Raw genomic sequence first — 13,217 nt, 5'->3', positions numbered from 1 at the left:
CACTTGTTTCATGGTTGCCATGAGCTCCATCTGCTGCTCAACCAAAACCCGCACTAAATCCTCCATGCCATTGATAAGCTGCAAAACCGGAACAACAACGCAGTATGTGAAAGAACAACCCCAATCGTCGCCAATTCTGTAGTAACACGATTCACGTTTCCATCGCACTTCACCTAGTGTAGGCCGGGAACTGTTTGCTAGACATGCCCGATGTAAACTGACTGGGCACAGCCCGTGCTGCCTGAGTTGTTGTTATTCCGCCGGCAGAGGGTGTGGCCAAATTCTTGCATGCCCTCTGGTGGACGGGACTTTACTTGCGGCAATTACTGTCCATGACGCGCCGTGCCGATGTGCGCCTCCTGCAATCGTTCTGGTGGCTACTGCAATTGGTTTCCTCAATTCTACTATTTTTTCGGAGTGTTTCCAACTCTGACACTTAATTGTGAATGTTTTAGAAGTTGATCAATAGGATTTTGATAGTGTCATCAGTGGGGGACATTTCACACATTACTACTTCGGGGTCTTCAACAGCTACCATTATCTTGACTGAGTGGAGAGCCACCTAATCAAAAGATCCTTTGTATTAGCCTCACATGCAGTCAGATAGCTGGAAAGAAGCTTCTAATATGCTGTGCAACCATGAGACATTTAAGGATGCCTACAACTCGCACTCAAATGGTGCAAGTCTAGGAAATCACAGCCAAGTTTGTCACAGAACCTTTTAAGTCTCTAGTCTCAGTGTTCCACTCAGACCCAAGAGGCTGTGATCAGTTCTCAGTCACTGCTTCAGACAGTGAACCTTGTTGAAATTCCATGAGCAACACTGTTTTCTAAACTTTTTTTGCCAGTCACTACAATCATTCTATTATGATCTCACAGCCCAGGTAACAGGCATTATTTGTCCAAAGGTGCGCCACAGTCTGTGGTTGGTTGCATCTTATTCTTTCAGTATCACCCAGAATATCCTTCTCAACACATTGAATGAGGCTTCCAAGCATAAAAAGTTGAGTGCAAAAGGCAATTCTTCTCACCTTTTGCTGTCATTTCCCTAAAGAGTACCTTTATTTGCTGCACATTGAACCACTAACATAGCATTATAGAAAATATGATTTGAAAGTATTTGCACTAGTATTCTTAGTACCATAAAACTTACTTAGTACAAATACAACTGGTTGTGTTTCTTTATGATTGCTAAGAAAATAAGTAAATAAAATGTGGGTTGAAATTTGAGAGCAACACAACAAATGTGTGTTCATCATGACATTCTTGCTATTGTGACAACTAATGGGACATTAATATTGGCCTGGTCAGAGATCAGGACAATATTTATAGTGATTTTCTAATGATGTGCGATGTCTAGAATTCATAAAAATAATTCATGAACTTAGCTACACTGAATGTATTAATATTGAAGCTCTGAACAATATGTACCAAGTGATTATTGTCTTTACATTTAGATGCTGATTGTCCCCACATACAAACCAGAAAGACTTCAGACATGCAGTCCCTCTGATATAGTACCTGAAGCCCAAAAAACCTACAATGTAAAATAAGAATGCAATGGCAGAAGAACTTAGTAAACTGGAAGACATGATTGAGACTGTTTTTGCATAGTTTGTTGCTTTCTTCTTTGTTACTTTATTGTGAGAGAACAAGAAGTAAGCTTCACCATTACAAAAAAAGGTTAACACATTTGATGGACTGTTATGTGTATACACTTTTGATTACACTATTTGAGGTCACATAATACTCCAGCAAGAACATTATGAATGTTCATACACCTTAGATACTCTGAAACTGTGCACACAACAATTTCTTTCTTATGGAAATACGGCATATCTATTCAAAATAAACCCTCTTACAAATGTATCACTGTTAATATAATGCCCTAAAACAAAGTCAATAAGATTGTTATGTGATCCTATCGCAACAATATACACTACTGGCCATTAAAATTGCTACACCAAGAAGAAATGCAGATGATAAATGGTTATTCATTGGACAAATATGTTATACTAGGACTGACGTGATTACATTTTCACGAAATTTGGATGCACAGATCCTGAGAAATCAGTACCCAGAACCACCACCTCTGGCCGTAATAACGGCGTTGACATGCCTGGGCATTGAGTCAAACAGAGCCTAGATGGCATGTACAGGTACAGCTGCCCATGCAGCTTCAACACTACCACAGTTCATCAAGAGTAGTAACTGGCGTATTGTGACGAGCCAGTTGCTCGGTCACCATTGACCAGACATTTTCAATTGGTGAGAGATCTGGAGAATGTGCTGGCCAAGGCAGCAGACAAATATTTTCTGCATCCAGAAAGGCCCGTATGGGACTTGCAACATGTGGTCGTGCATTATCCTGCTGAAATGTAGGATTTAGCAGGGATCGAATGAAGGGTAGAGCCACGGGTCGAAACACATCTGAAATGTAACGTCCACTGTTCAAAGTGGCGTCAATGCGAACAAGAGGTGACCGAGACGTTTAACCAATGGCACCCCATACCATCACACCAGGTGATACGCCAGTATGACAGTGACGAATACACGCTTCCAATGTGTGTTCACCGCGATGTCGCCAAACACGGATGCAACCATCATGATGCTGTAAACGGAACCTGGATGGATTCATCCGAAAAAGTGATGTTTTGCCATTCATGCACCCAGGTTCATCATTGCGTACGCCACCGCAGGCGCTCCTGTCTGTGATGCAGCGTCAAGGGTAACTGCAGCCTTGGTCTCCGAGCTGATAGTCCATGCTGCTGCAAACGTCGTCGAAATGTTCGTGCAGATGGTTGTTGTCCCCATCTGTTGGCTCAGGGATCGAGACGTGGCTGCACCATCCGTTACAGCCATGCAGATAAGATACCTGTCATCTCGACAGCTAGTGATACGAGGCCGTTGGGATCCAGCATGGCGTTCCGTATTACCCTCCTGAACCCACTGATTCCATATTATGCTAACAGTCATTGGATCTCGACCAATGCGAGCAGCAATGTCACGATACAATAAACCCCAATCGCGATAGGCTGCAATCCGACCTCTATCAAAGTCGGAAACGTGATGGTGCGCATTTCTCCTCCATACATGAGGCATCACAACAACATTTCACCAGGCATTGCCTGTCAACTGCTGTTTGTGTATGAGAAATCGGTTGGAAACTTTCCTCAAGTCAGCACGTTGTAGGTGTTGCCACTGGCGCCAACTCTGCGTGAATGCTCTGAAAAGTTATCATTTGCATATCACAGCATCTTCTTCCTGTTGGTTAAATTTCGTGTCTGTAGCACATCATCTTCGTGGTGTAGCTATTTTAATGACTAGTAGTGTACTACTTTTGCATGATATAGGATAAATGATATAATTAACAAAAGAGAGGAAAATTTGCACACATAGGGAAGAACTTATGATACAGCAAAAAACAGTGACTTTAACACTTGGAGGTATAAAAAAATGTGAGCAGTCGATGAGAGAAACCAGTGGTAATTTTTTATACTGTTGCTTACCTTGTGTTACAAACTGTTTGTTATATAATTATAAACACTACATACCTCTTTACACCAACGATTGAATAGGAAATCTCCGGATGCTATCTCAAACCAGTTTCGCTCAACTTCATCTTTTAGCTGTAAATCAACACACTGCTTTTGCACTATAACCGCATCCCGTACTTTCTCAAAGTCATTTAGCTTTAGTTTCTTCAGATGCTTCATAAAACCATTCAGAAATGATTCTATTTCTTCAGCGATATGAGTAGAACTGAAAATAAACACAATTTTATTCTAATGAAATTGGCAAAATTACATTACAACATGACCACTGTATTCTCATTTCAATATCTAGCTCAAGACAAAACACATGTTTAATATATTCATACAATGTGGTTTTAAGATATGAGGGCTGTAATTTAACTATTTTCAATTTTTTACAAAAACAAAGATTGAAAAGAATTTCTTGGTGCAAATCATTTTATTGTTTCTCAAAATACCCATGTTTAAACTTTATAGACTTTTGCATGCAATAAAAACAGTTCAGGAAACATTTTTCATTCTGATGTGAGCCATGAAAAACATAGTTTTCAAAGGAAGCAATGAAAATTGCTATCCACATTATTATTATTATTATTATTATTATTATTGATAATATTTTCAACATAAGGGAGCAAAAAGAAGTCACTTGGTGATAATCAAATGAATACAGATGTTGAGAAATTATTTCAATGTTATTCCCCATCCAATTCTCAACTGTCTCACGTGCTGTGTGAGTACTGGCATTGCCAATCATGCTGAAGAATGACGCAATGTTTTTGGTTGTTTATCTTGATTTCATCAGTAACTTATGGCAAACAAATTGACATGTGGCAATATAAAAACCTCTGCAGTTGAAAGTAGCTATTACCGCGACGGAAATGTGGTGAACACAAATGATGTGTAAGGTGTCATGCATATCTGACTTGTTATAACATTTAGAAGATAGTGGAGCCGGCCGAAGTGGCCGTGCGGTTAAAGGCGCTGCAGTCTGGAACCGCAAGACCGCTACGGTCGCAGGTTCGAATCCTGCCTCGGGCATGGATGTTTGTGATGTTCTTAGGTTAGTTAGGTTTAACTAGTTCTAAGTTCTAGGGGACTAATGACCTCAGCAGTTGAGTCCCATAGTGCTCAGAGCCATTTTAGAAGATAGTGGATATAGTCATCTGTGATGTGCATATTTTGCTGGAATCCAGTGACTCCTCTATGAATTTAAATGACATTTAAACCATGCCAATTACTTTTTGTCTCATTGGGGAATGAATTATTCTTTCAGAGAATAGTACCTATTGTAATATTGGTAGTTTGCTGTACACTGTACATAATATGAAGAAGAGGAAAAAGATTAGGCCTTAAAGTCATATTGATAAATGGGTCATTAGAGACGACTATAAGCAAGTAAATCAACACACTGCTTTTGCACTATAACTGCGTCTCGTGCTTTCTCAAAATCATTTATCTTTAGTTTCTTCAGATGCTTCATAAAACCATTCAGAAATGATTCTATTTCTTCAGCAACACAAATAGAACTGAAAATAAACACAATTTTATTCTAATAAAATTGAGACAAAATTACATTAAAACATGACCACCATATTATCATTTCAATATCTAGCTCAAGACAAAACACATGTTTAATATATTCATACAATGTGGTTTTAAGACATGAGGGCTGTAATTTAATTATTTTTAATTTTTTACAAAAACAAAGATTGAAAAGGAGGAAGGAAACAGGCTGTGGTCTTTTTTTTTAAAAAAAAAAAAAAACTTAGTGTTCACTTTCAGAAGAGCTAAATCTGGATGATCAGACTGGAATCTGATCCTTATTCTTCCAAAATCTGAGACCCGTATCATAAACACTGTGCTCCTTCATACAATACCAGACAGTGAGAGAGATTGGTTTCACTTTTAAATTATACCTAGGCTACCCTGTACATACATGATTAGCAAAGATTCCACATTACATACAGAGAAACGATAGGAGGCGTAAATGTGTTGAGTAGTTGACAGACACGTAAAGTTGATATACACATAAGTACCGTAACACTACAAATGTTTCTATGCTTTCAGACATCCTCAATTTTCTTTTCCATTCTTCTATACATTATTCCTGTAAGCAACTTGGATACATGAGCTGTTAAGCTGATTGTGTGATAATTCTCACACTTGTCAGCTCTTGCCGTCTTCAGAATTGTGTGGATGATGCTTTTCCAAAACTCAGATGGTATGTCGCCAGACTCATACTTCTACACACCAACATGAATAGTCATTTTGTTGCCACTTCCCCAAATGATTTTAGAAATTTTGATAGAATGTTATCTATGCTGCCTGCCTTATTTGATCTTAAGTCCTCCAAAGCTCTTTTAAATTCCAATTCTAATACTGGATCCCATATCTCTTCTAAATCAAATCCTGTTTCTTCTTCTATCACATCAGACAAATCTTTCCCCCCATAGAGGCTTTCAATGTATTCTTTCCACCTATCCCCTCTCTCCTCGTCATTTAACAGTAGAATTCCCGTTGCCCTCTTAATGTTACCACCCTTGCTTTTAATGTCACCGAAGGTTGTTTTGACTTTCCTGTATGCTGAGTCTGTCCTTACGAGAATCATTTCTTTTTCAATGTCTTCACATTTTTCCTGCTGCCATTTCGTCTTAGCTTCCCTGCATTTCCTATTTATTTCATTCCTCAGTGACTTGTATTTCTGTATTACTGAGTTTTCCAGAACATTTTTGTACTTACTCCTTTCATAAATCAACTGAAGTATTTCTTCTGTTATCCATGGTTTCTTTGCAGTTACCTTCTTTGCACCTATGTTTTCCTTACCAACTTCTGTGATGGCCCTTTTTAGAGATGTCCATTCCTCTTCAACTGTACTGCCTACTGAGATATTCCTTATTGCTGTATTTAAAGCCTTAGAGAACTTCCAAGCGTCTCACATCATTCCTTAGTACTTCTGTATCCCACTTCTTTGTGTATTGATTCTTCCTGACTAATGTCTTAAACTTCAGCCTACTCTTCACTACTATATTGTGACCTGGGTATGCCTTACAATCCAGTATCTGGTTTCGGAATCTCTGTCTGACCACGACGTAATCTAACTGAAATCTTCCCCTATCACCCAGCCTTTTCCAAGTATACCTCCTTCTCTTGTGATACTTGAACAGGGTATTCGCTATTTCCAGCCAGAACTTGTTACAGGACTCAATTAGTCTTTCTCCTCTGTCATTCCTTGTCCCAAGCCCACATTCTCCTGTAACCTTCTCTTCTACTCCTTCCCCTAAAACCACATTCCAGTCTCCCATAACTATTAGATTTTCATCCTCCTTTACATACTGTATTACCCTTTGAGTATCCTCATACACTTTCTCTATCTCTTCATTTTCAGACTGTGACGTCGGCATGTATATCCTCATACACTTTCTCTATCTCTTCATTTTCAGACTGTGACGTCGGCATGTATACCTGAACTATCGTTGTCGGTGTTGGCTTGCTGTTCATTCTGAGAACAACAACCCTGTCACTGAACTTTTTGCAGTACCACACACTCTGCTCTACCTTCCTGTTCATAATGAATCCTACTCCTGTTATACCATTTTATGCTGCTGTTGATATTACCCTATACTCATCTGACCATAAATCCTTGCCTTCTTTCCACTTCACTTCACTGACCCCTACTATATCTAGATTCAGCCTTTGCATTTCCCCTTTTCAGATCTTCTAGTTTACCTACCACGTTCAAGCTTCTGACACTCCATGCCTTGACTCATAGAACAGTATCCTCCTGTTGAATATTCAATCTTTTTCTCTTTGTAACCTCCCCCTTGGCAGTCCCATCCCAGAGATCCAATTGGAGGATTACTCCAAAATATTTTACCAATGGAGGGATCATCATGACACTTCAATTACAGGCCACATGTCCTGTGGATACATGTTACGTGTCTTTAATGCAGTGTTTTCCTTTGCCTTCTCCATCCTCATGCCGTTGATCATTGCTGATTCATCTGCCTTTATGGGCAGTTTCCCACCCCTAGGACAAGAGAGTGCCCTGAACCTCTGTCCGCTCCTCTGCCATCTTTGACAAGGCCATTGGTACAATGAGGGTGACTTCTTATGCCAGAAGTCTTCAGCCGCCAAGTCCGATTATTAATCAAAATTTAAGCAGAGGTGGGATTCAAACCAGGGACCAATGATGTTTTGATCATGGATCAAAGACGCTACCCCTAGACCACACGTTGAGTAGGCATAGCATAACATATCCCAGGACAGTATTTTCCACCTGTACGATCAACTGGATGCCAATGTCAGCCCCTGCATTGCCACCCCATGGACGCTACATCACTTATTAATATGGATGTTTCAGCATGGGTCTGTAACTGGTACCTGAGAACCGTACTTGCTATTATTTTGTAAATGCACTCTATATGTACTGTTGCATCAATACATCATTTGTTAAATGGAAACTCCTAAAAGGGTGTACTATTTCCCCATCCCCCGGCAGTGTATTTATAGGACAGTCCAGACAAGTAATGCTACCTAAAATTAATGCCACATCAGATGATCAAATGGTTCCATTTAGGGGCCATTGTGGATTTATGCAATATATGCCAAATCAGGAGAAAGAAAACTAGCGTTCTACAGATCGGAGCATGGAAGGTCAGATCCTTTAATCGGGCAGGTGGGTTAGAAAATTTAAAAATGGAAATGGATAGGTTAAAGTTAGATATAGTTGGAATTAGTGAAGATCGGTGGCAGAAGGAACAAGACTTTTGGTCAGGTGAATACAGGGTTATAAATACATAATCAAATGGGGGTAATGCAGGAGTAGGTTTAAGAATGAATAGGAAAATAGGAATGTGGGTAAGCTACTATAAACAGCATAGTGAACACATTATTGTGGCCAAGATAGATATGATGCGCACACCTACCAGAGTAGTACAAGTTTATATGCCGACTAGCTCCGCAGATGAGGAAGAGATTGATGAAATGTATGATGAGATAAAAGAAATTATTCAGATAGTGAAGGGAGACGAAAATTTAATAGTCATGGGGGACTGGAATTCGATAGTAGGAAAAGGAAGAGAAAGAAATGTAGTGGGTGAATATGGGATGGGAGTAAGGGAGGAAGCCCCCTTGTGGAATTCTGCACAGAGCATAACTTAATCATAGCTAACACTTGGTTCAAGAATCATAAAAGAAGGTTGTATACATGGAAGAAGCCTGGAGATACTGACAGGTTTCAGATAGATTATATAATGGTAAGACAGAGATTTAGGAACCAGGTTTTAAATTGTAAGACATTTCCAGGGGCAGATGTGGACTCTGATCACAATCTATTGGTTATGAACTGTAGATTAGAACTGAAGAAACTGCCAAAAAGTGGGAATTTAAGGAGATGGGACCTGGATAAACTGAAAGAACCAGAGGTTGTACAGAGCTTCAGGGAGAACATAAGGGAACAATTGACAGGAATGGGGGAAAGAAATACAGTAGAAGAAGAATGGGTAGCTTTGAGGGATGAAGTAGTGAAGGCAGCAGAGGATCAAGTAGGTAAAAGACGAGGGCTAATAGAAATCCTTGGGTATCAGAAGAAATACTGAATTTAATTGATGAAAGGAGAAAATATAAAAATGCAGTAAATGAAGCAGGCAAAAAGGAATACAAATGTCTCAAAAACGAGATCGACAGGAAGTGCAAAATGGCTAAGCAGGGATGGCTAGAGGACAAACGTAAGGATGTAGAGGGTTATCTCACTAGGGGTAATATAGATACTGCCTACAGGAAAGTTAAAGAGACCTTTGGAGAAAAGAGAACCACTTGCATGAATATCAAGAGCTAATGTGTAAACCCAGTTCTAAGCAAAGAAGGGAAAGCAGAAAGGTGGAAGGAGTATATAGAGGGTCTATACAAGGGCAATGTTTTTGAGGACAATATTATGGAGATGGAAGAGGATGTAGATGAAGATGAAATGGGAGATATGATACTGAGTGAAGAGTTTGACAGAGCAGTGAAATATCTATGTTGAAACAAGGCCCCAGGAGTAGACAACATTCCATTATAACTACTGACGTCCTTGGGAGAGCCAGCCCTGACAAAACTCTACCATCTGGCGAGCAAGATGTATGAGACAGGCGAAATACCCTCAGACTTCAAGAAGAATATAATAATTCCAATCCCAAAGAAAGCAGGTGTTGACAGATGTGAAAATTACCAAACTATTAGTTTAATAAGTCACAGCTGCAAAATACTAACATGAATTCTTTGCAGACGAATGGAAAAACTGGTAGAAGCCGACCTTGGGGAAGATCAGTTTGGATTCCGTAGAAATGTTGGAACATGTGAGGCAATACTGACCCTACGACTTATCTTAGAAAATAGATTAAGGAAAGGCAAACCTATGTTTCTAGCATTTGTAGGTTTGGAGAAAGCTTTTGACAGTGTTGGCTGGAATACTATCTTTCAAATTCTGAAGGTGGCAGGGGTAAAATACAGGGAGCAAAAGGCTATTTACAATTTGTACAGAAACCAGATGGCAGTTATAGGAGTCGAGGGGCATGAAAGGGAAGCAGTGGTTGGGAAGGGAGTGAGACAGGGTTGTAGCCTATCCCCGATGTTATTCAACCTGTATATTGGGCAAGCAGTAAAGGAAACAAAAGAAAAATTCAGAGTAGGAATTAAAATCCATGGAGAAGAAATTAAAACTTTGAGGTTCGTCGATGACATTGTAATTCTGTCAGAGACATCAAAGGACCTGGAAGAGCAGCTGAACGGAATGCACAGTGTCTTGAAAGGCGGAAATAAGATGAACATCAACAAAAGCAAAATGAGGATAATGGAATGTAGTCAAATTAAATCAGGTGATGCTGAGGGTATTAGATTAGGAAATGAGATGCTTAAAGTAGTAAATGAGTTTTGCTATTTGGGGAGCAAAATAACTGATGATGGTCGAAGTAGAGAGGACATAAAATGTAGACTGACAATGGCACGGAAAGCGTTTCTGAAGAAGAGAAATTTGTTAACATTGAGTATAGATTTAAGTGTCAGGAAGTCGTTTCAAAAAGTATTTGTATGGAGTGTTGCCATGTATGGAAGTGAAATGTGGACAATAAATAGTTTAGACAAAAAGAGAATAGAAGCTTTCGATATGTGGTGCTACAGAAGGATGCTGAAGATCAGATGGGTAGATCACATAACTAATGAGGAGGTATTGAATAGAAACGGGGAGAAGAGACATTTTTGGCACAACTTGACTAGAAAAAGGTATCAGTTGGTAGGACACATTCTGAGGCATCAAGGGATCACCAATTTAGTATTGCAGGGCAGCGCGGAGGGTAAACATCGTAGAGGGAGACCAAGAGATGAATACACTAAACAGATTCAGAAGGATGTAGGTTGCAGTAGGTACTTTGCACAGGATAGAGTAGCATGGGGAGCTGCATCAAACCAGTCTCTGGACTGAAGACCACAACAACAACATGCCAAATAAGCTCGGAAAGTATGGAACAAAAATATTCTGGATGTGAAACTGGTTATGCAATTGATGGGACTGTGTGCACACGAAGACAACCAGTTGGGCCACCCCAGAAAAATTTGGACCTTACCACAGTGAAGATCCTTGCAGATAATATTGCTGGCTCAGCCACAAATGTTAATGCAGATAATTATTTCGGAAGTGTAATAGTGACACAACATCTCTTGAGTAAAAACCTAACTGTTGTGGGAACAATGAGGTTGAAGAAAAGAGAAATTTCAAGAGAGGTGAAGCCAAATAGTAGTAGACAAGTAAATTCAAATCTATTTTCATCTACAAAAGAGATGACACTGATTAGTTTTTTGCTGAAGAAAAACAAGTGTGTAATCCTCCTAAGTACCACGCAGAAAGATAACTCTATAGAGGAACATCAAAAAGAGAAGCCTGAGGTTGTGAAATTTCATAACCAAATGAAGAGTGGCATGGATGTTATGGGTCAATTAGTGGACAATTATACACGCAAAAGACAAACTAATCACTTGTCCAAAGCTCTCTGTTGCAACATTATGGACAGATGCACTCGAACTGCCTTCATTGCCTACACAGCACAACATCCCTCATATCATAAAGGGCTTTTGCACAAGAGGAAACTTTTCATCAAGGAATTTTCAAGGGAACTGATCCAACTGTTTTTGATTTTAAGATCTTCTAATCTCATATACCTGGATGTGCAAAAGTTCGTTACTATCCCTCAAACAAAATGGCAGTAGTAACAGCAACAGTATGGTGCATAGTAAGAAGAGAAGGTGTTCAGTACATCCTGCTTGAAAAAATAGAAAAGCACAGTGTGCTGTAAGTGCACAAAATTTGTATGTCAGGACTATAGCTTGTGGTGTGCAACAATTCTAAAAATCGATTTGATGCTTTTTTTGTTTAATGATTTGTTCTTTGTCGATATTATAACACCAATTTGTGAATAGTTTGTGATGGATAATAGCGATGGCTTGTGTTTCAGCTTTCATAATGTAATTTATTCAATGAAAACTATGGAGGACTACGAATATAGTTTTTGCCTTAATAAAACTATTAAAATGACCTCACCTGCCTTGTATTATACTGATAAACTTTAAAATCAAATATTCTTGCCTGACAATAACCAAAAAAATACTTGTTTTCATTTAAAAGTTCATATTAAATGTAACGGGTCCAATGAATGCAGGGCATGTAAATGTGCAAAACAATATAGGTTCATGTATAGAAAGATTAAATGGAGAAAGAGGAGAAGGTGAGTGTGGGACAGGTGCTAACTGTTTAATGAATTCCCAAATATCTAGCTAAGAGAAGCTAGTATGGGTGAGAGCTGAAAGGGGTTTAGGAGGGGGAGGGGGTTGGGGAAGATCTAGATGGCATAGATAGTGAAACTGTCATTAAAGTCAAGAACATTGTGCTCAGCAGCATGTTCTCTCACTTGTGGTCATCTCTGTTCTTTGACCACAGTCTAAGAGTGATTATTCATTCAGGTACATAGCTGATCAGTGGTCATGCCCTCATAACAATGTGTGCAAAAGCTACAGTCAACATTTTAAAACAGAAAACACACCTAAAAAATAGAGGGTATTTGGACAATTTATACACATATTACAACTCTTCATCTTCATTGTAAATGGACTTTTTTTAAAGACATAAAATATTGTGGACAACTGTATTTTTTTGCTTTGTTACTATATTTTTATACTTGAAATTGCAGTTATTTCACTTTTGTTACCAGGTTCAAGTACACGCGTACTTGAAATTTTTAAATCCATTCTTGTTTTTATACATATATTTATACAGTGTTTTATGACCAAGGTCAGCATCATTTAACTGTGAAGGTTTGTTTTGAAATGTCTTTTTTGACTGTTTTTATTGTCCTTATTGTAAATAAACAGCAAGTATTTCCACACACAATTATATTGCAGGTATTGTGTGTGCTATATATAATAGAAAAAATTATTCACAAAATAGAAACAATTGAAAATACACCTCACATGGCTTTACAGTTATTTTCAAGACATTATTAAGCATTATCCTCTATGCATTTCCTTTCAAGTGAGTACCACCACTGTGTACATTTGCTTACCCCAGAAAAATTTTTAAGTAGCAATAAGAAGAATAATTCACAGAACAGGAGAGGCATTAGGTCATCAAAAGGCACATAAACAACACCACTGCACCAC

The 13,217-nt window shown here is 38.8% G+C and overlaps 1 protein-coding gene across 2 annotated transcripts in view; it reads right to left on the bottom strand.

The window, feature by feature from the left end:
• Positions 1–13,217, bottom strand: part of LOC126179391 (nardilysin-like) — a 343,267-nt gene that overhangs the window by 93,856 nt on the left and 236,194 nt on the right. For both annotated transcript variants that reach the window (XM_049924604.1, XM_049924605.1), the window contains exon 18: positions 3,555–3,762. In XM_049924604.1, the coding sequence (XP_049780561.1) occupies positions 3,555–3,762 (208 nt within the window). The remainder of the gene's footprint in view (positions 1–3,554; positions 3,763–13,217) is intronic.

This window comes from Schistocerca cancellata, chromosome 1 (genome assembly GCF_023864275.1).
Source record: "Schistocerca cancellata isolate TAMUIC-IGC-003103 chromosome 1, iqSchCanc2.1, whole genome shotgun sequence".
Classification (NCBI taxonomy): Eukaryota; Metazoa; Arthropoda; class Insecta; order Orthoptera; family Acrididae; genus Schistocerca; species Schistocerca cancellata.
The sequence above is the reverse complement of the archived record's forward strand: the minus strand, read 5'-3'. Positions and strand labels throughout refer to the sequence as shown.